We start from the raw sequence: 25,114 nt of genomic DNA, 5'->3' as shown, positions 1-25,114 counted from the left end.
CAAATACACTTACCTAGAGTTTATTTAGACAACTAACTGAGAATTATGGAATTGTTTTTGTTTGTTGAAGGTGGATGGCAGGATGAGACCTGGCCGGATGGCTGGACCGCGGTGACACGAGACGGAAAGCGGTCTGCTCAGTTTGAGCACACGCTGCTGGTCACGGACACTGGTTGTGAGATCCTAACCCGGCGGCTCGAGAGCGCACGGCCTCACTTCATGTCCCAGTTTTAACTTCTCCGAGAGGGCACGTCTCAGTGATACCTTCTGGCTGTACTATGCATTTCACTGAGAGCTCACAGTGGAGGAGGAGGTTTTTATTACTTGTTTGTTTTGACTATAGATAAGGAAGGGCTACAGCATTTGATGTGTGTCCCTAAGAACTTGTCTTGAGTCTGAAAAAGCTGAGAAGAATAAAGGAAACATTTCTCAATTCCTTTCAATGCTCTCTCCCCCAAATCTCTGCACCCCTGTTTTCTCAGTTGCCCTTTGAGCACTTTTACTTAAACCTGCTTCTAGTTGTTTCTATCACTGCCATGACTGGGCTGTCAAGAGCCAGCTGATTGTTGAAGATGAGAATTCTTGAAACTTTAGCAACATCTGTTGCTCCAGATTTTTTTATTATATATGTATGGAAATATATATGTAGACATTTTAAATTCCATGTATGTATTATCCGACACTGTGTGACCTGGGCTTTGTGCGGACTCTGCTCTGACAGGGTTCTGCGCTGTCCTGAATGGACCCAGAGTCCGCAGTGGTTTAATTCCCAGCTGGGAGTTGGCCTCCCCTCCTCCCTACGCTCGCGATTTGCCCTTGTAGTTGTGTGTAAGGAAGCGCCCAGCCAGTGAGGCCCTCTCCCCAGTGTGGACTCTGTCAGGGAAGGGATGTGCCAAAATTCACTTTGGAAAAAGGTTATCAGGTTTTTAAAAATCTGGTTTATGGCAAAAATAGCCATGCTCCAAGTGGTAGCTGGCTGTTGCAGAGCATGAGAATTTCGTAATACACTGCTATTTCAGGCCTTTACATGGTCAAAATGGGAGGAAAAAGTCTCCCTTTCTTTCCCTCTCTGTTTTATTTCCAGCGCATTCCTTCAAGATGTTCAGAGAAGGGTGGAGGTTGCACTGTGGAGGCTGACGGGGAAAGACATTCTGAGATCTCTCGTCCCGTGAGCAGAGTGGGTCAGGTGGGCTGTGAGCTTGAACACTGAGTGAACCTAGTGGTGATCAGAAGGAGCTTCTTTGAGGACTGGACTTTCCCTTGCAGTAGGGATGCAGCTGTCCTTGGTGTCCTGAGAACACTCACCATATTAGTTGAGAACCTCATTAGAAATGACCTCAGCTGCCCAATATCTATGTTCCTTTCAGTAGTTCAGTCCGAACGGGAGTGCATCCAGTGAAGACATATCAGATCACAGTCATCGTCATTAGAGCATACTTGATAACTGGGTATCTGGTAGCTTTCTTGTAAGACAGTTTGATACCACTGACATGTTATACTTGTATGAGAACATCTTTCCCAGAGTGCCTCAGACCTTTATTGCTTTAAAAGAATTATGATAATGTTTTCATTACTTTTATTATTTTAATGATTTAGTAAAGTGACCGAATCTGGTATAGACTTTTTGGGGTATGTGTGTGAAATTTTTTATCAAACTGTAATATTTGTGAATGGAATGCCTTGCAACATGAATGTTAATATAATTGTAAAGGGAGATTAAAACGTTTGAATGATTATCCTGTCATGTAGTCATTAATGTGCTAAATTTGTTTGGGATTCAGACGGAAGTGGTGGGAATGGGGTGGCTGATTTCATAATCCAAAGTAAACTCACGACCATTTGAGTAAAAATACTTTTTCAAGGTTAATGGCTGTGTAAACATTCCAGTACTGTGTGTAGTTTAGCAGAGTCTGCCAGCAGCATTTGAGATGCAGCCGTATTTTTGAGAACTTTTAAGACAGAATGCTGAGTGTTTAGGGGAGCATTTTATGTACTGATGGTGGAATCTACAGGGTGGACTTACTCAGTGTTTATCATTAGAAAATAAGCTCAAGTGAAAAAATCTTGGGATCATTTACCACACTGGTGATGATGCTGTTCCTAGTTTGGGAGCTTTTAAAAGAATATGGGCTATAGTCTAATTGTATATGTCTAATGACACTTGTTTATTAGATTTAGATGAGAAAACATCTAGTTTCATAATTCTGCCAACTTTTTAAAATAAGTCAATGCATTAACTTGTAAAATCACCCCCCCCCCAAACCCCCTGCGCCAGTCCTCTATCCCTCTTGAAATTATAATTTAGAAGAAGGGAAATATGTTTGCCTTTTATCTTAGTTTTGTCTTTTGCTGATCAAATGGATTAAGGTCCATTAGAACCTGTGCCCCAGCACCTTCACACACTTGCCCTCCACGTGTCTAACTTAGGAGGAGGCGGCGGCGGCGGCTCAGGAATTTGTTGGCCGTCTTGGCTTGATTCCTCAGTTTGTCTAGAGCCGCTTCTGGTTTTTCACCAGGTTTGGTTAAAATTGAGAGCAGGACGCTCCACTTTGTTGAAGTCCCCAAATGTACCCTCATGGTATCTGTAAGCTATTTCTTTATTTTTTTCACTTCCAACTTTTTTTTTAACTTTTTTTTCTTTTTGCTGGGAGAGATTCACTGTGAGCTAACATCTGTTGCCAGTCTTCCTCTCTTTCTCCCGAAAGCCCCAGTACATAGTTGTATATCCTAGTTGTAAACAGTTTTTTATTTTTAATATTTTCAAGTTTACAGAAGGTTGGAAGTATAGTACAATGAGATAGTCATGTACCTTTTCCTGTATTCATCAATTGTTATTTTGCCAGTCTCTCTCAGCACTTTTCTTTGCAAAGAAGCGGCATCATACTTCACCCATTACTATTACAGCTTGTCTCTCAAACATGAAGACGTTTCCTGTGTGACTGTAATATGATCACCATACCCAAGGGATTTACCAGTGACGCAGAATTGTCTAATGTATAGTACACATTCAAACTTGAGTCTCAGTTTCCCCCTACATTTTCTTTAAACTTTTCTTCTTTTTGTAAATCCAGGATCCAAGCCCACCGCGTTTGGTTGTCGTGTGTCTGTAGTCATCTTTACCCTGGAATGACCTTCCCACCTTTTCCGATCTTTTATGAAATTGACACTTGAAAAAGCAGGCCCGTTGGCCTGTGGAATTCTGTACTTCTCTGATTGTTTCTCACAAGTAGGTTCGGGATAAACATTCTGTCAGAAGATTCCATAGATGGCATGTGGCATGTCCCATTCACTGTGTCACATCACACTGGGAGGCATATAATGTTGTACGTTATTGCCAATATAAATTTGGTCACTTTTTTTCTGTCAGATCTGTCCATTTTAAGAATATCCTCAAGCAAATAATGTGGGAGGAAATACTTGGAGACCATTTGGGTATCCTGTTCACTCAGTGGTTTTAGCATTCATTGATAATCGTTGGCAGATCCATTATTTTATTACACTGGTGGCTGTAAATTGGGACTTTCTGAATCTAGCATTCCATCTATTAGCTGGCACTCTTTTACAAAGAAGCACTTTTTATCCTCCACCTACCTGCTTTTTTTGAGTATCAGTGTGGACTCACTGATTCTTCTTAAAAATTTTGATTTCTGTAATTGTTCCACACTTGGCCTGCAAGAGTACCTTTAAGCTTATTCATAGGTCGTTTTTTTTTAAAGATTGGCCCTGAGCTATCATCTCTTGCCAATTTTCTTGTTCTTTTTTCCTTCTTCTCCCCAAAGCCCCCCAGGACATAGCTGTAGATTCTAGTTGTGAGTGCCTCTGGCTGTGCTATGTGGGACGCCGCCTCAGCATGGCCTGACCAGTGGTGCTGTGTCCATGCCCAGGATCTGAACCAGTGAAAACCTGGGCCGCTGAAGCAGAAAGCGTGAACCCAACCACTCGGCCACGGGGCTGGCCCCTATTCATAGGTGGTTTTGCCCTGTGCCTGTCCGTGCTTGAGCACTTTCTTGCTTTTTGCCATAGCAAGATGTTCTGGGTTTATCATACAATTTTCCTGCCCCTGACTGAGAATTGGCTGTTCTCCAGGGAGCCCTAGTTTCTTTTCATGGGGAATGGTATTTGGAAATCAAGATCTAGGTGCTACTGGGGTGTCAGTGTTTCCAGGCCCTTTCAGGGAACAGAGCCAGGAAATGCATTTTTTAAAAATAAATCATGAGTTCATTCTGATACTTTCATTTAAAATCTAACACTAATCTTCCTCACCCTTCCCTGTTCCATATTTCTATCTTCCTTCTCCTATGGTAAGAACTTTGGTTCTGAACATCAATATTTACCTATTTGCTTGATTCTACAAGACATGTAAAATTATTTCAGAATTACATCAAAATCACTACCAACAAGGGCTAGCCGGGTGGCGTACTGGTTAAATTCGTATGCTCCACTTAGGCAGCCAGGGGTTCACAGATTCGGATCCCAGGCATAGACCTACGCACCGCTCATTAAGCCATGCTGTGGCAGGCATCCCACATAAAGTAGAGGAAGATGGGCATGGACGTTAGCTCAGGGCCAGTCTTCCTCAGGAAAAAGAGGAGGATTGGTGGTGGATGTTAGTCAGGGCTAATCTTCCCCTAAAAAAAAAAAATCACTGCCAACGGTAAACTTTTTAAGTGCAAAATTTGTGATTATTTCTATTCTTGGAACATATTTCACTAAAGGGGTTCCGAGTATTGGTTTAAAAATTATTTGAAGTAATTTTGATCGTACTGTATTCTAAATTTGCTAAACCTTGAGCTACTTTTTAACAATGATGCAGTGAATCTTGGGGACAAAACATGCAGTAGGGGGTAGGAGGATATTTTAGGGGTCTGGCAGTTAGAAATACTGGAATTGTTTGAGATACTGTGATAAAATTCTGTCTGTATTTAATGGTGTTTGACTTCTACCAAGCTCTCTAGCTACAAGAGCAAATTACACCACTTGTAATGTGGATGTGTAGCCCATTTTCCAATATAGTAGGAAAAAAGTCTGCACATTAATGTTTTAGGAAAGAATTGTCTCACAATGTAGGCTGCATTATGCTAATATTCTAAAAGTTATGTGTTTTGTTTCATTTTAAAAATGAACATCTAAGGAAAGTTTAGCTTAGCGTGGAAGGCTCCATGCGTGGAAATTCTCTGGCCCCACTGTGTTTGAACTGTGAGGGGCAAGCAGCCTTTGGTGGTAGCCACCTCCCTTCTTCCTTTTGGTGCAAAGTATGAGAAAGAAAAATAGTGGTTTGCATTTGGTTATTTTTCAAAAGAAGACAGGAATAAGGTGGCATTGTCTCCCTGTTAACCTGCTGTTTTTCATTTTGGGGACTGTGGGTGAATAACAGAATCTGTATATGGCAATTCTGTGGTTATATTAAACAAGTGTCAGCATTAGTCTATCTTAGTAGAGTATGCGAAAAAGTCGGTATGTGGAGCACTCAGGAAGGGCTCCCTGGGCAGATTTTCACTTATCACTAAGATGTTTGTTATAGGTCAAAGTACTGTAATCATTTTCCCTATGGATGTCCAGCCTTTTTCCTGCTGTAAAGCTTCAGTAATTGCTCCCATCTCCAGGTGATAGCCTTTTGCCTATTACTCTGGCCTCCTCATCCCACTCCCGACAGCAAACACATGCCAATACTTACTTTCCAAGACTTGTAGGTACATTTGCACTCTGGGGCCTTGAGAAGAGCCCAAGACCACCATCAGAACCCCAGGGCTCACATTTCTCTGATTTCTAAGCAGGCTTCATGGCCAGGACAGATCCCCGTACTTCTCTGTGGAGATCTCCTATTTGTGGGATGATACCACAACTTAGCAACTGTTATAATGTAACTGTTATATATAATGTAACTGTTATAATGTAACTGTTATAATGTAACTGTACGGCAAATTTGCTTTACTTCAGTAGTTAGGCCAGAGGTCAACAGAAAATTCGGGCTAGAATTTTTAAAACTTTTTCAGTAAATCTGAACCCTGCGTGATTCTGAGGAAACAAAATAGTTGGATAAAAATCAATCTGCTTAAATGCCCATTCCACCTGCTTTGTTCCCATAAAGAGAAGTTACACCCAAAGAAACCTGTATCATGGAGGACTTCGTATGTCCCTGTTCACTTCATAGTTGTTCTTTAAAGACATGATTGCTTTGGTATAATTCTGTGCATTTATTATCCAAATAACTATTTAAACATACGTAATGTTTTCTAAATATGTTTGTGGCATACTTTTTCTAAAGGGTATTTGCTGACAAAGAATCTGATTTTGCATGTTAATTGAAACAAAATTGGCTGAATCCAAAACTGGTCTTTTTCCTGGGTCAGCAAAGTGTCTCTAGGCCCAGAGAACTGTCAGTTACTTTAGGACTTTGATCATTAGCCTACTTGGCAGATAGTAGCCAAGCAGAAAATGTTCTGAAGCATTCCCTGCGTGTAAAATGTGTTCCCTCTTCATCAACAGAACATTTTCAGAATTAGCAGCTAAGTATAATTTTGCATTCAAATGGGATAAATAGAAGTAGCATTATGTATATTTTTTGGAGGTGTTTTTTCGTTTGGTATATGTTATACACGTTAATTGGCTTCACTGTGAGAGTTTAGGACATAATGCAGTTTTTTCCTCACCTCCATCCCAGAAATCCCCATCATTCCACACATTCTATTCTGTATGTTAGTTCCCTGTGCACGTAATAACGAACTTGTTCCAAGTCAGCCTGCCTGTATATGGACTGTCTCCATCCAGCGAACATCAGTAGGTATGTTAACTAGAAAGCAGAATAGCCCAACATACTGAAAAGGGAAATGCAGGCAAGATTTGAAAAATGTTAGGAATATGAAAATTTTTCAATAAAACTGCTTAACAAATTTTAGATCCTTAAATTTTAAAAAATACTTTTTACTTGCTTTCGTGAAAGTGGAATAGCCATTTGTGTTAAAATTATATACCTTTTGTCCAAGAGAGCAGTTTAAAGATATTTTCTAAAAACTCCTAACAATGCTTCTAAGGGAGTAGAATCCTAATTTTGGACGATAGATAGATGCTGACATGCGTACAGTGAATGGATTTTAGCTCTGTGTTGTGTCTATACTTTCTGCCAAAACCTGTTTGGTTCAGTAATATACATAACATCCTAGATGCCATCCAAGAGGATGTATTAAGAGGATCTTAACGCGGAAGAATATACCTATAGTTCCATGATCCAAGAACCCCTATAGTAGGGATCTTATAAAATTCTTATAGTTTGAAAGAGACAATTGTGTTTTCAGCTAGGAACTGCTCAAACTAAATTGTCAAACTAAATTAGCTGGCTTAAAAGTATGTACTTAACTGTGACAGAAATGAAAAGTAAACTCCCTAATTGGCCAGCTACAAGAATTTGGAGTTAGATTATTTTAACATCTTAAAACCGGTTTAGTTTTTCACATTGGTGAACATAAAAATGTTTGCTGTTCTCATTCATGTATACCTCATGTTTCAGAAGAAAAATAAAGGGGAAAAATTACTGTTCACAGCATTATTAGCTCTCCTCCATTACTACCCTACATGCCATTTTGTTATTGCAGTTGCCCAAGACAATATTATACTTTGTTCCTGGAAGACTGGGCTAAGCCAAACCAGATTAAAAGCACACTTCCTACAGCTGGGGTAGAAGCTAGTTTAGTTTTCCTTCTTCCAGTTCACCCAGGATAACAGCTTGGGGCCATTGGGCCCCTACTGTCTCCAGCCCTCTAGGTAAAATGATAGAAGCTAGGTTGCATTACCTGGCCCTTCAAATGCATCAGAGATGCAGAAGGGAGTCTCGACCCTAAGTGCCACTTTCCCACGTCTTAATTAAACACTGCCCTCTTAGAAATAAACAGAATCTTCTGGGAGCAGTTAAGCCACATCAATCAAAAGTATTAAAATGAGAAGACCCCACATGGTTTCAGCTCAACCAAAAGAGCTATGTGCATGGCATATCTGATGTGCTGATACAAAAAGTCTAAAATACCTACCATGGGAAACCAAAAGGGCATGGACTGCATTACTGGGATTCCTTTGTGTGGTTTTAAAGCAGATGGATAAATGCTATTAGATATATAGAAACTTAGTGGTCATCTGTTTTTGAGGGAGGGGAGTGTAACCTTTCTTTCTCATATACTTTTCTCTGCTATTTGAATGTTCTAACTCTTGGATATATTGCCTTCGTGTTTTTTTATGTCAATGTTAAGACTATGGATCATTTCTTTTTGCTTTATACTGCTCAGGATAAAGAAATGTAAATGTTACTTAACAGTACCAGGAAAAGACTGGCAGATTTGACTATATTAAAAAAAAAAGTTTCTTAAATATAAAATATATTAATATAACACTGACAAAGGACTGGCATCTAGAATAAAGAAGTAAAAGTTACTCAGAAAAAGAGAAATATACAGTAAAAAAAATGGGCAAAGGATGTGAACAGATACTTAAGAAGAAAGGAAATACAAATGGCCAGAAGAATAAAAAACTTTAGGAACTGAGTTTTTCATTCAATGGAATGGAACGATGAAATACCATTTCACAGCTATGTGATTTGCAAAAACTTCTAATCCCTCTGAAGAGCAATTTGGCAATTTCTAGTGAAGTTAAAATGTGCTTATCCTATGATGTACATCCTATGTAACACACTGAGTGAATGTACAAGAATGTTCCACCACAGCACTGTTAGCAATACAGTAACAATTTTCAAACAACTTATGCCATCGATTGGAGAACAGATAAATTACGGTAGTTCATATAACTGAGTACTACTGCATAGTACTAAAATTAATGAATGAGCGCATCACATATAACATGGATTAATCACACAATGATTGAAAAATGAAAGCTGCAGAATGAGACAGTATCAGGTTTAAGATATGCACAGCAGTACTGAAGGAGAGGGTTTATGGCTATGATAGTGAAAGTGTACCACCATGCATGAGAATGATCAACACCAAATTCTGGACAGTCACTACCTCTGGAGAGGAAGGCAGTGTGGTCTGGAAGTTCTAAAATGTTAAGATTTGACAAAGTAAGTGCTGGGGGTTCAGATAGTCCGTATATAAACAACTATTTTCCATATGTTTGAAATAGTTCATAAAGCCACTGCCAACACACACACACCTACTTAAGCACAGAAGGTAGTTTTAATAGTGAACTTGGTGCCCACTGTGGGCCAGATGTCATACTGCGAACTGGGGACGTAAATCTGAAAAAGCCATGGAACCTGCCTCAAGAACAATCTAATCTTGCAGAAGCAGACCTGAGTTCTGATTCACTTTGCTACTGATGGGGAGGGAAATCCGTTCTTAAGTAAATGGGCCTGAGATCCTTAAAAGTTAAGTGAAAGTTACTGAGGACCGCAGAAGACAAGGTTCAGATACTCTCTTAGGCCCTGCTTCCTCCATCTTTCCTTTAAAGAACAAAGATAACAGGGAGAGGAACCATGAGAATGAATTCAGAATAAAACATGACAACTTCCATACATAACGCAGAAATTATTTTTATTTTGTTAAAATATTCCTTAAAGAGCTAGCAATTATTCAAGAGAAGGAGGGTCCAGAAAACAGATTTATGACTGTATTAGCCTTGTCCTTGATTAGAGATTTATGACGATTTATTAGAGATTATACACAAAACATCATTCCCTGGAGTAGGTTATTGACGGTCTAGGAGGCTGTGAACTTGAAAAAGCTTCTAGCTGCTTGTCTGGCTGCTCTGATCAGACCACAAGACTTAACAAGGATGGAATACTTTTCTCTTTTCAATTTAAAGCTTTACAACAGTTCGGATGCTGTAAGAGAAGCAAGCAATAAACATAGGTGTTGAATGATATCTTTTAAGATGACTACAACTGTATTTTTTTACCCTTCTTCCATAAACCCCAAATCATCACTACATTCTATAATATACAGCTAAAGAGGAAGCTTACCTCTTTCCTGCATGCATCAGTTCAAAGGCTTCATTAATTTGGTCAAAAGATAAACTGTGAGTCACGAATTCATCAACTTTTATCTTTTTGGACATATATTCTGACACCAACTTTGGGATGCTTTCTACACTCTTCCATCCTAAAAGAAATCATCATCTTTTCATTAATTTTTCCAACAGATCTCTACAGTGTGCTTATCACTTAGTGGGTGACACAAAGACATTTAACAGAATAAATTGTTTCATGAATTAAAGAGGAATGAAAACTTCAAAATTAGGATAGAGAGGAAGAAGAATTTAATGCAAATCTTTAGTTAAGAAAAAAGTGCCTTGAGTATTTTTCTGTATTAAGAGTTAATAAAATCTCATTAAGTCTCAATTGAGACTTTTAAACTACCCAGGATAGAATTCCAGACGTCTTAGAACAAACTTATTCCACTTAGGTCTACAACCCCAAAGACTTCTCAAATGATGACATTCAATGAATAAAAAATAGATGTGATACATGATTTTCTTTTGTTGGTTTTAAATTCAACAATGAAGTAGGGATAGTATCTAAGAATAGAAAACCGTGAAACTGAAAAGCAAAGTAGGAAATCTTTAGCTGTGCGATAAGATTTTAAACAAATCATATGCTTCAATTTTTCACTTGTATTCAAAGAAGCAATAAATCAGCAACAAAAGCCTTCCCACCTTTCAAACCAGGGTGCTTTGGACATTTCAAACCTCTTCTGAGGCTTTCCGAAACCTCCCTCCTTACATCCTCTACCGATTATTTTTTCCCTACAGACTGTATAGGCTTTTTTCCGTTCTCTTTTAAATCTGGTAAGTGAGACAACTACAGCCAATACTATTCTGTAGACCAAAACTTCTATTTACATCTGTGGGTCATATTAGCAACACCCATGGGGCCCCAATGCTCCAGCTTATCTTCCAACAAGTGTGGTTACTGCCAACCCCCGGCTCTGTCTCCCAGGCTTAGAATGCCCTCTCAGATGCAGGAAGGGCCTGCACAGGAGGCCCCTGAAGTGCATGTCTGGCTTTGAAAGCCTGTTCCAAGATACTCAAGTGTGGCATACATATAGGGCTTTTGGAAAGCAAGATTTAGGCAGCTTGACGTTTTCTACGGCAAATTCTGTAGTATAAAAAAGAAAACTTTGGCCAAACCCCTTATTTTATTAGCACACTCTCCTAATCCTTTCTTCTGGTCTTCAAAAAAGCTGGCATAATATGAGGTAGAGGATCTTAATAGACACCTTGTTAAACACTGATCATTCAAAACTCATACTATGTGATTTTTTTTCCCTAAGAGAATGGTGAGAATATAAATATATTTTTTTTAAAAAACATATTCATTCACTAGTTGGGATATACAAACATGTTTTGATGTTTTTCTCTTCCCTAGCTGAGCAACCATGAAAAAGATGGAAACTTTCTCAGCATTCTCCTGGCAGATAGGCAACTCAAACCACCACGCACTTTGTAGGATCACACAAGGGAACAGTGCTCAGTCTGGCAGCTTTTCAATTTGGTGACAGGGTTTTGTCTAATTTGATATTTTCAGTTTAAGACTTAGTACTGGTTACTGCTGGGTAACAGGGGTATGCTCACATCCAGTGATCATGCATTCTCTGGGAAAGTGAGTACAAATGCCAAGAGCCTATTGAACTCCACAGCAAGACACGGTACGGGTGACCCTGCTGTTTGCTTACCTGCAACCAGCTTCTCACTCCTGCCCTATTCCTATTTCCCCATTAACAGAATACGGATTCTTTTTTGAGTGTATAAAAAGTGGCCTTGTGCTTCAAGAGAAGCTGAGCACCTCCTCAGCCGCAGAGGTAAGTAATAATAGAGCATGAGGGCTGGCCCCGTGGCCGAGCAGTTAAGTCCGCGTGCTCCGCTGCGGCGGCCCAGGTTCTCGCCGCTTCGGATCCTGGGTGCGGACACGGCACTGCTCGTCAGGCCACGTTGAGACGGCGTCCCACATGACACAACCAGAAGGATGTGCAACTAAGATATACGACTACATACTGGGGGGATTTAGGAAGATAAAGCAGAAAAAAAAAAATAATTGAGCATGAAACTCTTCTATTAAAATAACTTTGCATGTAACAACTTATGATGAGAAGGTAGCCCATGAAAATTCTTGCCAAAACAAGAAAATTAGCCTGGGATTAAAATTCTGCAAATGGAAATAACAAAAGAGAAAATGTACTCATCTCATCCACCAAATTACCTCCAAAGGCAGTGCCTTTCCATGTGCGGCCTGTTACCAGCTGGAATGGACGAGTGGCGATTTCTTCACCAGCAGCAGCTACTCCAACCACCACGCTGACGCCCCAGCCTTTGTGGCAGGCCTCCAGTGCTGCTCTCTGCAGGCAGAGATGTGACCAAATCAAAGACGTGAGTGCATTCTGCGGAGGATGTCTGCTTCCCCAGAAACTTCCGGGGGGAGAGGCACAGAGCTTTTTGAAATACGGCAACAAACTGATCAAACTGAATGTTTAGTAAATTTAATTTTACTGAACAATTGTAACAGCTATTTAAAAAATTACTAACTTGGCTAAATATTAACACAAATTGAAAGAATTTAAAGCTTTTATTTACTGTCTAGTTTTAAAAATAAATCCTAGCTCAAAATTCTCAAGACTTTAATAAAGGAAACCGGTGGAGAAGAAATAGTAACACTTTTGCTGAGTGTCTTTGTGTCAAGTAGGTGCTATTAGTATCTGCACTTGACACACGAGGACACTGAGGTTTAGAGAAGTCAAGTCTTTGCTCGAGGTCCCTGAGTTAGTAAGTGGATGCACATCTCCTGCTGGAGCCCATGCTCTCTACAACTGCATCGTTCTGCCTTTTCATTTAATGAAACAAATGTGAGGATTGAGCGCACACTGAAAGGTAAAGAACATTTTTCTTCATCTTTCCCTGAGCCATTCTTGTATCATTTCCCATCTGTAGTTCAAATACTTATTTTTCCCTTCTTCTACTAGAATAATTCAAGAGACTTTTACTTTGCAAAAACAAAACTATTTTTAATCTTAATTAAGGAAATTGCATTAAAAAAAGTAGTTCCAGACAAAAAAAGGAATCAAGTCAAGCATACTTACCATGACCTTCACATTACCAATACACTCAAAGGAATAGTCCACGCCCCCATCAGTCATCTCAATGAGCACTTCCTGGATGGGTTTACTGAAATCCTGGGGGTTAATACATTCAGAGGCTCCAAACTCCTTGGCCTTGGCGAATTTATCTTTATTGATATCCACGCCAATGATCCGGGATGCACCAGCCACCTTACAGCCCATAATAACCGCCAATCCAACTCCTCCCAGGCCAAAGACGGCACAAGTAGAGCCCGGCTCCACCTAATTGTAAAGACAGTCTATAAGGTACTCAGTTCCACAAGAGTCAAGGAAATCACTAGGTGTTCTTTCACTAACCCAACAAAGCCTTGTTACATCTAATCAGACAGTGGAAGCTAAAAGCCAGGCCAACACTCACCTTGGCAGTGTTCACAGCAGCGCCATAACCAGTGGAAACGCCACAACCCAGAAGGCAGACTTTATCCAAAGGTGCTAAAGGATCAATTTTAGCAACAGAGATATCAGCCACAACTGTGTATTCAGAGAATGTGCTGGTTCCCATGTAATGTAAAATTGTCTTTCCTTTGCAAGTAAATCTGCTAGTACCGTCTGGCATTAATCCTTTTCCTTGAGTGGTTCTAAAGAAAATAAAAAAGAAAAAGGCAGGGTAGAATCAAGTTTCCTGAAACCCTTAGGAAAAAGAAATCAGTTTAAAAAATAATGACCAGTCAATAGTTAGAAAAGTGTGCTAACACCAAAAGTTTAATTTCTAATGTATTTATTAATAATTTAGCATCTTTAAGCAATGCCTTATTAGGGAAACTTCTAAGAGATTTATAATCTTACCTATGTTTTCAACATGCAATAGCCTTCTGGGTCTTAATTGTCAGAGTATCAAAATAATTTTAACAGGTACCACTTATGGATCAGATGAAATTATTTTAAAATTCCATCATAAAACTCTGTGAGCAAATGTAACTTCATAAAGCATAAAGCCAAAAGGAGCATCTACACAAGCAGCGATCACTAGCAATTATCCAGATCAGCTGATGAAAAGACATGGCCGAACAGGCTAATTTAGGAGGCCTTCAAAAGCATAACAGTTCTCAAGGATTCAAGTTATCTTTTCCCTTCATTTAGTTTTTTGCCTGTGTAGTTGGTTACATCAATAAAAGGAAACAAATTCACAAAGGCAACCAATATGATATGTGGTAACAAAAATTATTTTTGATATTCTCAATAGATAGGTGATGTAGCGTCCCACTTAGGATAACAGGCCCTGAAGTCCCACACACCTGGGTTCAAACCCAGTGTGATCCTGAGCAAGTTAATTAACCTCTTTGCCTTAGTTTCCTCCCTAGAAAATGCAGAGAAATAATCGTCTCTTTCTCAGATTGCTCTAAAAATCAAGTGAGATGTAAAGCATTAGCACTGTGCCTGGCACAGAGTGCTTAATAAATATTTATTTTTAATTTAAAAAACCCACTATAATTGATTACACTCTTAGACAAATCCTTTGGACTATATATGATTAAACAAATACACAAAGAGAAAAAATGGATTGCCCTGGATTCAAGAGTAAATACATTTCTTTTGAGAGAAAACCAAAAAGACCAGAAACAAACAATAGGAGACAAAGCTCTGCCACAAATAACTGTTTCGCCTCCACGAGAGCAAGGTGAGTTTGTTTTAGCCTTCCTTAACGTGAGGAGTCACTTCTGTCCCAGAGGAGTTTCATGAACAAAAGGTGATGTGGGACACAGCTTACGCATTGAAAGGACCTGTCCCTCCAAAAGTTACAGCCAGCCACAAAAACCTACTACCATTATCACTACCTACTACCACCTTATGTCAATGTTTTTCAGACTGTGTTTGAAATTCCCTTTCAAAACAACTAGATTTTTTTCAGTTCTAGCTTTGCCAAAAGTAACTGTATTTACATTACAAAATAAATGGAACCTTGTTTTCCAAAAACATAAATGAATTTTGTCAATGGCATTAGAAAACAAACTCAAGAACAAATGGATCTCCCATACAGTGCTGGTAGGAGTGCATCCTATAACTTAGCATTCTGATCCTCGCAAAACACCCAGAGAAAGTAGTGCATATGTCCAAGAGACATGCCATATAAGAATGCTCACAGCAGCATTAATCACAAAAGCCCCAAACTGGAAGCAACTTAAATGTCCAGCAGCAGGAGACATTATGAATGAAAGAGAGCAGAGGAAAGAACACATGTTGCCTAATTCTATTTACATGAAGTTCTGTAGTGAAAGAAATCACAAGAGTGGTTTTCCTTTGAGTGAGGCAGTTGTCGACCTGGAAGGGACATGAAGGACTTGGTGGGGGGCTGGAAGCTTCTCTATCTTGATCTAAGTGATGGTTACAACTACCAGGTATGTATATACATAAAAAATTCATCGAGCTGGACACATAAGATTTGTAATCTTTAAATACTATGTATATGTATGTATGTTCTATCTCAATAAAAAAGAAAACAAAAAAAGGGGACAAATACAAGGAGACCTGAAATTGCCTCAAAGCAGCAGCTGAGTGCTGCTACCTCACTACAATAAAGGAAGGACCTTTTCTGTGTCAGAGGGTGATGCTCTCTCATGCAGTCTTCCCAGGAACCTTATGAGGTAAGTTTTATTACTTCAATTTCATGGACAATGGCTCATAAAAATGATTTCATAAGCATGTCCCTCTTTACTGCATATTTGAGCAAATTTAGCCTAGTGTTAAGGAAAGAGAACAGGTTCAGAAAATTCTGTTTTATCTCTTAATAGCTGATGATACTGGGCAAACCACTTTATTTTTGAGTCTTAATTTTCTCGTCTCTGAAAATGGGGACACTAATGATGATAGTGAAGGTTGCTATAAAGATGGAATGAAATAATTCATCTAGAATGCTCTGTATAAATTGCCACACAATTACTTATTATCATTATTAATATGACTTGTAGTTTAAAGAATAAAATAAAAAGATACTAACCTTATCTTTTGGCAAAGGTTCGTCTGAGGATTTAGACAAAATTTACATTCTCCACATTGTGGGATGTAAAGTGGGATGACAGTATCACCTGGAAAACAAATTCGAAGACATTACCCTGAATAGGCAGCATCTGTTTCTAACTGAATACCTGTACATCAGGCCCTGCAAATTCCTATTCCTATCAACTTGTGTGCCTTTGCAAAGTTATTCAAGGCCTAGAACTAAACTTACAGACCATCATTCAGACACTACCTGCCCATGCAAAAAATACAAGGTTCAAAATTATCTAAATGAAATTCTTAAAACAATGACTGAAGAACAAGGTCAAGTGCTTCAAAATACTGACTCATTGATGCATGTTTAAAAATTCTTGCTTAATCGGACAAAATTGGCTTTGGAAAGGTACTCAAAGTTTCAGATGAACAGCAGTCTGCAAAATCAGAGAGAAAAACCCTCAAATATTTGTGCTTCCCAGATGAGGAATAAAATCAATCTTGACAACTTAGGTGATAAGTTGTTCATAAATAGTGTAATTTATCAGACATATAATTTCCCCATAGAAATAAGCCAAAATTGTAAAATAAGTAGTTCAAATACCCTCCTTACCTGCCTTCAACTTGGTAACTCCTTCACCAACACTCTCCACAATTCCAGCACCTTCGTGTCCCAAGATCACTGGAAAACTCCCTTCAGGATCAGCCCCACTCAGGGTATAGGCGTCAGTGTGGCAAACCGCAGTGGCAATAATCTATCAGGATATTAAAGAGCGTTTAAGTGTGTGTGCATGCAATTTGGACTGAGGTATAGGTCAAAGGAAAGGCACTTTTACTTTAATACCATATTTCATTGATCTCTCATATTTTAACCACTAAAATCAGCATGTGCTTAGGATGTATGGCATTCTAATTAGAACTGGCAGCCTTTTTTTTAGTGGCACATACAAATAAAGGTGCCCTTACGTGCAATGAAACACAGCACATCAGCTCTTTCCAGCGCATGCTGGCAAGAGAGGGTAATCAAGGTGATCTTATGGGCACTGTGCCTTCAAGTACGGCCAGAATAGCACCTGTTTGCAAAGCAGGTGGGGCTCATCTCACTGCTGGCTTCCTCAGGAGGCTGGGAAATGTGACTTCTAAAAAGGCATCCAGACTATTTCTGAAACATGCCAGGCTACTTGCTTTGGGCCAAAACTCACAGCTTTTAGTGGAACCAACTTCCCTTTTTAGCAGCCACACACAATTTTTACTTAAATAAGCCCTTTATCCCTATCTCTCTTGCTTTCACATATCTCTTATCTTTCCAAACCGCCCAAAGCACAGACAGGAGAAGTCTCAGAATATTTGTGCTTCTCACCTGTATACCCACTGGTAATATAACACTACTTGCCCTTTGTCAGCCATTTCCTAGGGAAGACAGCTGAACTCAGTGTGGCTCACATGGCTCATCTTAGTACATCCACGACAAATATGTTCTTTTTCACTGGGAAAATCACAATCACGTTAACTTCTGAAAGGAAAATGTACAAGTTGTTCTAAGATTTCAGATTCCTGGGTCTGGGTTGACAAGGACCTTGAGTTCTTTGGCCCTCAGCTTCTTGACTTGTGTGTGTGTGTGTGATCCCTGGGGGCATGACCCCACACATTTGCTGTGTGTGTGGAGGTAGGAGGGGGGAAGTAGACTCCAGTTCATGGCAAAAAAGAGCTGATGTTTCTAGAACATTACTCTTATTCATTCAATGGTCACTAATTAATTTTACAACAAAACAAGTACAAAGTCGAATGTTAAAAACATCCAGCTAGCTGCCTTGTGCAATATGCCTCTCTCTGGGGTAACTTCACTTCTTGGCCACAGCAGAGGTTGAGAAGCAGAGGAATAATGAATCCCTGGAACTCTGGCCTTGTCTGCAACGGTCAATACATTTTAAAGCTCTCTAAGCAGGCTGACTTCACTTGCTTGTTGCTCCAGTTGATCAGGACCCTCTTCCCAAATCTTATTTGAAGTCTCTTCTAACAAAACTGAAGACCATTTCTTCTTCTTTTGTTTCTAACCTCTCACCACACCATTTTAAGTTATGGGATCAGCACTAGGGGGAGCATCCTACAAAGTCACCTTACACACCCAGGCTACAGAAGATAAACTGCAGTAATCCAGCGATCCCTGGGGAAGGCTGTTCAGCCCAATATTAAAGCTAAAAAGATGGAGAGGAATGCTGCAAAGGTGAGAGAGGGAAAATAAGAGGAGGATGTTGACTCGAAGGTTGGATGTCTCTCAGTAACTTCTCCTTGACACTGTCCTTTGCGATTTAGCCTCTGCAGACCTCAGGGGACTCCTCCATCCAGGGACCTAAAGGTTAAGTCGTCTTCTCCAGTGCCTTAGATGTATCATTACCTTAATTCGAACTTCATGAGCCTTTGGGGGTGCCACCTCCACCTCCTCGATGGAGACAGGCTTGCCAGCCTCCCAGGCAACTGCAGCCTTGCACTTGATAACCTGAAATAGGAAACAAAGAGAGCAAGTTGTTTATCCTCCTGAACTAATAAACCACCTCTCAGTTAATTCAGATACTGATGAATGCAATGCTTAGAAACTAAATCACAGATTCATAAAGAAACCAATACCTCTAAGTGATAGGGAGAATTGTTTTGCATGTTTTTAGATTTCATACAAATAATATTCATTCGAAAAGAGTTGAGATGATCACATTGTCAGATATAAAAAAGCCTCTTCTGGTTAAGAAGTTTTATTCATCAAATATTTACTGACCCTCTACGGTACAGGAGCAGGTTAAAAATATAGGTTGCAAGAGACTCTGATTCAGTAGGTCTGGCCTAGGGTCCAAGGAATATGAATGCTTAACATGTGCCCTACGAAATTCTTTTGCTCAGGCTGGCGTAAGGAACAGTAGTTTAGTGCAAAACTGTAGGGTGGGAAGAAGTGTAAGGAGTATCACAGGATGGGGGAACTTAAAAAACATCTATCCCTTTTAACTGTGCTATCCAGTACTGTAGCCACTTGCCACGTATGGCTTATGGGCACTTAAAAAATGGCCAGTCTGAACTGAGATAAGCTGTAAATGTGAAATATACCTAGATTTTGAGGACTTAGTACAAAAAAAGTAAAAATATTACAATATTTTAAAAAGTGATTACATGTTGAGATAGTATTTTGAATATACTGGATTAAATCTTAATTCAATTTTAATTCCATTTTAATGCGGCTACTAGAAAAGTTACAATGACATGTGGCTCGTCTTATATTTCTATAGTACAGCGCTGCCTTAGAGATTCAGTCAGCACAACCCTCTGCTACCAGAGATCAAGGGCAACGAGGACCGTTTCGACCAGTTCACATAACGCTGACAAAATGTGTTGACAGAATAAGGGTGGAAAATCACTGGGTTTATAGGAAAAAGACTTGAAGGTCAATAGTTACAAGTGGGATTTAAACGGAGAGGCATGAAGTGCTACAGAATGCAAAAAGTGGAGACAGAGGGTAACTTTCGGTTGGTGGGTTTGGGAAAGTTTCACTCCTCACTGGGATACCGAAGGATGAGGAAGAGTTAGGCACAAGTGGTGATCAAACACCTACATAAAGGGTGATTGTGAGGAGTGAAGGAGTCCTCGGCACAGTGTAGCTTTGCAAAAGTAAGTTAGTAGTTACCCGTAGCAGAACAAAGAGTGGAGGAAAAGAGAGCAGAACTATATGGAGAGCTGAGGGGCTTGTGTAAACTGCTGGGGCTGGAAATGATTCCTGCTAAAAAGAAAATGTCGATATTAAATCTGATGGTACGAAGAATTCAGATACTGCATTAGAATCTTTTTTTCAACTCAATGTACCATAACTCAAAACAAAATTCCAAAGGTCAAATTCAAAATACTAACAACGAACTCATGCATCCTGGAGCTCCCAAGCGACCTGAATGAATAATTCATCCAGATCTAAGTTTTATGCACCGCCTCCTCGAGGAATGTTGGAAAGGAGTTTAACCTCTTCCTTTCAAGGTCAATTCTAAGCAAAGCCAAGCCCCACTCTAAATCCACAGGCAACTGTCCCACGTCCACATTTGAACTATCACAGGAATTTCAATTTTTCACCTTCTCTGAAAACAGACACTTGATAATAAGCAAAAAGAAGTGCCAATCTGTGAAGTGTGAAAATCGTTTCGAGTTTACCATTTCAACTCCAACATTTAAGGTCCTAAATCTTTCTAGAAAATTTCTACAGTCTGCAAAGCATGAAAAGCATCAAGCAGCTCAGCCCGCCTCCTCACGCCTTGGGCGTAGTTCTACCCTCCTTTCCTGTCGCCTGGGAGCCTCAGGAACCCGGGCGGCCCTGGCGCGGCCACCGAGCAGGGGCAGCCCTGCGCCTCAGCCCGGGCTGCACGCGCCGGCGCCTCCTCGCTGCACCGCTACGTGTGGATCCAGGCGGTTAGGAGGCTCCGCGGCCTAAGTGCCCAAAACCGTTACGGAGAGAGGCCTCCGAGTCTTCCCCACATCCGGGTCCTGGCGGCCCAGTGCTTGCTCAACTCCCAATCACGGCGGCCGAGAGCTCAGGGGCCCGGCGCCGGCGGCCGCTTCGCCGCCTGTTAGGGTGAGCCGGCTGGTCCGCTCTGCGGCCGCCCCGCCTCCCCACGGCCGCCCCAGCAGCGGCGCGGCGGCCCCAGCGAAGAGCCGAGACGAAGCTTCCCTGCCGCCGAGCCGCTCGCCCGAGGCCCCGTTCCGGCTCCCGACGCCGGAGCCCGCGTCCAGGCCGAGCGCCGCGGCCCGCTCCCACCGCGCGCCTTCCTTCCCCCGGTCTCGGGGATACCTGGCTTGCCATGGCCTCGGCTCCCGTCGGACTGCCGCGCGGGGCCGGGATGTGAGCGGGGCGTGCGCGCGGGGCGTGGAGGCGGGGATTGCGAGCGCTAGGACGGGAGGGGCGGCGCCCGCGGTGGGGCGCGCCTGCGCCCTACCCCGCGCCGGGCGGGCTCAGCTGGAAGGCGGGAGGGGTCTCCCGGAGGCAACGTGGCGGCGGTCGGTGGCCCGCTCAACTGGCTCGCTGCGAAACATGTGTGTCAGGGAAGGCCTTTCCCGTGTAACTTTAGCCCAGGCAGCGTGGGTAAGGTTTACAAAGCACAGATGTGGGAGGTGGGGAACCAGGAATTTCGCCGGAGGCCCTTGAGCCACAGTGAGGACTGCACCGTCTGCGTGCTCCTTCTGTACACTTTGTGTGCGCAACGTCTTGAGGACACAGATGGGTAAAACACAGCCCTCCAGGGGACTCTGCGTCGAGAGGGGACACTGAGCTGTGAGAAGAATGATAAAGGGGACCCATTCGGGAAACGTCCCAGGCCAGCTGCCCATGAAGGGAGAGGAGGATTTTTGGGGGAGAGACCTTTGCCGGGAGGGGAAGAGGGGATTGAAACGTCTCCGGAACGCGGACTCCTTGGATTTAAGAGTAGGCTAGAGTTTAGAGAGTGGAGTACTTGCTAGTTTATCGCGCAACTCTGACTGTTGTCGACTCTGAATTTTATTAAATAGCTCTTCCAGACAGACCTCTCTCCTCTCTGCTTCTCAGTCTTTGTTATGGCTCCTTTTCCTCACTTCATACCTGAAATGTTGGCAATCTGAAAAATTCTAAATCTTTCTCTCCCTTCATCCACACCATGACTTTTAACTTCTGTTTCTATAAGGACGACTTCTAGATTGTTATCTCCAATCAGGATGGCTCTCGTAAACTCCCGGCTTGGGCGTACAATTGCCTACTAGACGTCTGTCTCCATTAGGATATCTCACAGTTAACTCAAACTCTTCCCAAACTCATCTTGTCATCCTTTCGCCCTAACGGTACTCTTTCTGTCTCTGTGTGGTACCACCATCTACCTACTTGCCCCAGCCAGAAACCTGGGAATCACTTCTCCCTCTCTTTCTGCATTCAGTCTGTCACCAAACCCTAAATACCTCTCACATCTTGTGCCTGCCCTCTCTCCCAGTTGTTGCTGCCTTAGTGCAGGCTCTCATAATTTCTTACAGGGCTTCTGAAAAAACCTCCATCTGATTTTCTTGTTGCCAGACCTCTGAATCTAATGTAGTTCTAAACTAATGCGCCATTAGTGATCTTTCCAAAAGATACATCAAGTTAGGCCATTTTCTTTCACCTCTAATAATTTTTGAATGATGTGGGTTATAATGGGTGAAGGGGATCAAAAAGTACAAACTTCCAGTTATAAAATAAATGAGTCGTGGGGATGTAATGTACAGCATGGTGACTGTAGTTAATAATACTATATTGCACGTTGGAAAGTTGCCAAGAGAGTAGATCTTATGTCATCATCACAAGAAAAAAATTTTTTTTGTGATTATGTATGATGATGGATGTTAACTAGACTTATTTTGGTGATCGTTTCACAGTATATAGAAATATTGGACATTATGTTGTTCACCTGAAACTAATATTTTATATGTCAGTTATACCTCAATTAAAATAAAATAATAAAAACTTAAGCAAAATAAAATATTAATAGTAAGAAAAGATAGTTGAAACAAGATTGGCAAAATGTTCATAATTGTTGAAGCTGGGTATGAATGTATAATAATTTCGTATGCTATTATCTTTACCTATGTGTAGGTTTGAAGTTTACTCCCCAAAAGGTGTAATATAATAAGTAGAGAGGATGACTCCAGATTGACATAGGGAACCAGAAGAATATTGCCCACTTCAGTCTCAAAAGCTCTTTATACTGTAAAAATTTATTGAGGACTCCAAAGAGCTTTTGTTTGTGTGGTTTATATATGTTGATATTTACCATATTAGAAATTAAAACACAAATTTGAAAAATATACATTTTTTTTCAAAATAGCAATAATAAAGCCCTTGTATATTAACATAAAAAAAGCATGTAGTACTAATAGCTAACAGGAAATGAAAATTACAAGAAAGTTAGAAAAAATTCAGAATACTTTAGCATGAGGAAAGATATAAGAAACTGTGATAGTTGTCAGTTTAAGAACACTTAGGTGAAAGAATAGGAATTTGTTCTGTTTGTCATCAAATTGTGGCAAAGAGGTAAGTAGTTTGACTTCATGAGAAGAAAAAGTTCTTCTGTTTAGGAATCTTCAAGGGCTGAGAGAGGGATAAACTCCAAACTCTGTAGCCGGGCCAGCCAGGCCCCACGTAACCTGGTTCCTGCTTCTCTCTCCACTCTTATTTTCTAGTATTCTGCCATGCAAGTTTCACACCAACCTTATGGAACATTTTCAGTTCCTTAAAAGGACTGTGCTCTTTCTTGATTCCAAGCTTTTGTATATGATAGAGCTTCTGCATGGAATGCAGCAAGCATTTTTCTAGTGAAAAAAGAACTTTTAGCAAAGAGTTAATTTCCTTTTCCCTATTTCAGATATATTGTCTATCTTCTGGGAAGAAACACATTTTTGTGGTACCTTGCTTAAAAATAATAGACAGGACTTTTAGTTTCCAGTCTGGCATGGGGCATCTTCCAGAGGCAAGATTGGAAGTTATCACTCCATCCTAGCAACAAGTAAAAAGGCAAACAAGCTGAAAAATCAACGACTCTTCTTAGATGCATTAGAGAACTGAGATTACAGGGAAAACCACTCACCCCAGAAATGGAGACACAGACAGATGGAAACAGAGAGTCACAACTTACAAGAGCGGAAACCCACCTCCATGGAAACCAGTATTGGGTTTGGAAAACCTGAAGTGTAATTGATGAACTGCTCAAGGCTCAGTGTGCACAAGTCTGAGAGTTAAAAACTCAAGAAGGATTCAGTCAGAGAGGGCTCCCACACTTTTGTGACTTTTACCTTTAGGAGCTCTACCAGGTTCTCACAGTGAAGGTTGGAGAAGAATCCCTCATGCTTCTGCTAGGGGAGGGAAAAGGAACCATTCTGAAATATGCCAGTGCATTCTGCTCTTCTTAATAAGGCCTGCCCTTAGGAGAGACTCTTTCACCAGAGCGTAACTTACTGAGGTATTATGAGAGTTTAACTGAAATTCTAAAACTTCTAAAACTGAAAAGCAAAGAGAAAAAAGACTAAAATAAGTGGAAAAGGATATCCAGGAACTGTGGAACAACTACAAAATATGTAGCATTCACATAATGGGAATACCAGAAGGAGAAGAAAGAGAGAAAGGAACAGAAGCAATGTTTAGAGCAATCATGACTGAGAATTTCCAGAAGCTAATGTCAGGTTCAGGTACAAGAAGCTCAGAGAAGAACAAGGAGGCTAAATGCCAGAAAAACTACACCTAGGCATAACATACTTAAACTACAGAAAATTGAAGATAAAGAAATAAATCTTGAAAGAAGCCAGAGGGAAAAAATACCTTACAGATAGATGAGCAAAGATAAGAATTACATTCGATTTCTTCTCAGAAACCATTCAAACAAAAAGATAGTGGAGTGAATATTTAAAGTGTTGAGAGAAAAAAAGTGCAACCTAGAATTCTGTATCGGGTGACTTTATCCTTCAAAAGTGAAAGAGAAATGAAGATTTTCTCAGACAGATAAAAACTGAGAAAATTTGTTGCCAGTAGACCTGCCTAGGAGGAAATGTTAAAAAAAGAAGTTCTTCAGGGAGAAGGAAAATGATATGATAGACTCTCAGATCTATATAAAGAAAGGAAGTACTTTGGAAATTAAATAAGTGAAGGTAAAATAAAAACTTTTATTTTTATTATTTTTCAGTGATCTGACAGATATCCATTTGTTCAAAATAATAATAGCAAAAATATATTTGATAATTATAGTTATGTAAAAGTGAAATGAATGACAGCAATGATACAAGGAACGGCAGGGAGGAATTAGGATTATTTTGTTACTTGTAAGGTACTAGCAGTACCAATGATGCAGTAGAGTGCTATTTGAAAGTGAACTTGGATTAGTTGTAAATATGTGTTGCAAACTCTAGGGCAATCACTAAAAAGAAGCATAAAAAGAAACATAAAAAATGATATACTAAGAAAGGAGAGAAAATGGAATCATATAAAATGCTGCATTAACACCAGAGAGGGCAGAAAAAAAGAGGAAGACAAAATTAGTAACAAAGAACAAAGTCAATAAATAGAAAAC

General features: G+C 40.4%; 2 protein-coding genes across 4 annotated transcripts in view; one reads left to right on the top strand and one right to left on the bottom strand.

The window, feature by feature from the left end:
- Positions 1–1,734, top strand: part of METAP1 (methionyl aminopeptidase 1) — a 63,940-nt gene extending 62,206 nt beyond the window's left edge. Inside the window, exon 11 of the mRNA XM_014865085.3 lies at positions 71–1,734. Coding sequence (XP_014720571.1) covers positions 71–234 — 164 coding nt within the window. The 3' untranslated portion in view covers positions 235–1,734. The remainder of the gene's footprint in view (positions 1–70) is intronic.
- A 7,778-nt stretch (positions 1,735–9,512) lies between these two features.
- Positions 9,513–21,008, bottom strand: ADH5 (alcohol dehydrogenase 5 (class III), chi polypeptide). 3 transcript variants are annotated; one of them, XM_070505317.1, is made up of 10 exons: positions 19,926–19,955; positions 19,705–19,797; positions 18,433–18,534; positions 16,651–16,792; positions 16,045–16,132; positions 13,468–13,687; positions 13,071–13,331; positions 12,197–12,332; positions 9,962–10,100; positions 9,513–9,823 (listed from the first exon to the last, which is right to left on the bottom strand). In XM_070505317.1, the coding sequence occupies exons 1-10, from the start codon at positions 19,938–19,940 to the stop codon at positions 9,799–9,801; spliced, it is 1,221 nt and encodes a 406-aa protein (XP_070361418.1). In that variant the 5' UTR covers positions 19,941–19,955; the 3' UTR covers positions 9,513–9,798. The 3 variants fall into 3 exon arrangements, with proteins under 3 accessions (XP_070361418.1, XP_014720572.1, XP_044622299.1); XM_014865086.3 differs by lacking the exons at positions 19,705–19,797; positions 19,926–19,955 and adding an exon at positions 20,851–21,008; XM_044766364.1 differs by lacking the exon at positions 19,705–19,797.
- Positions 21,009–25,114: the final 4,106 nt, after the last annotated feature.

The sequence above is a fragment of the Equus asinus genome, chromosome 3 (assembly GCF_041296235.1).
Source record: "Equus asinus isolate D_3611 breed Donkey chromosome 3, EquAss-T2T_v2, whole genome shotgun sequence".
In the NCBI taxonomy this organism is placed as follows: Eukaryota; Metazoa; Chordata; class Mammalia; order Perissodactyla; family Equidae; genus Equus; species Equus asinus.
Note: the sequence above shows the minus strand (reverse complement) of the source record. Positions and strands in the feature narration are given on the sequence as shown.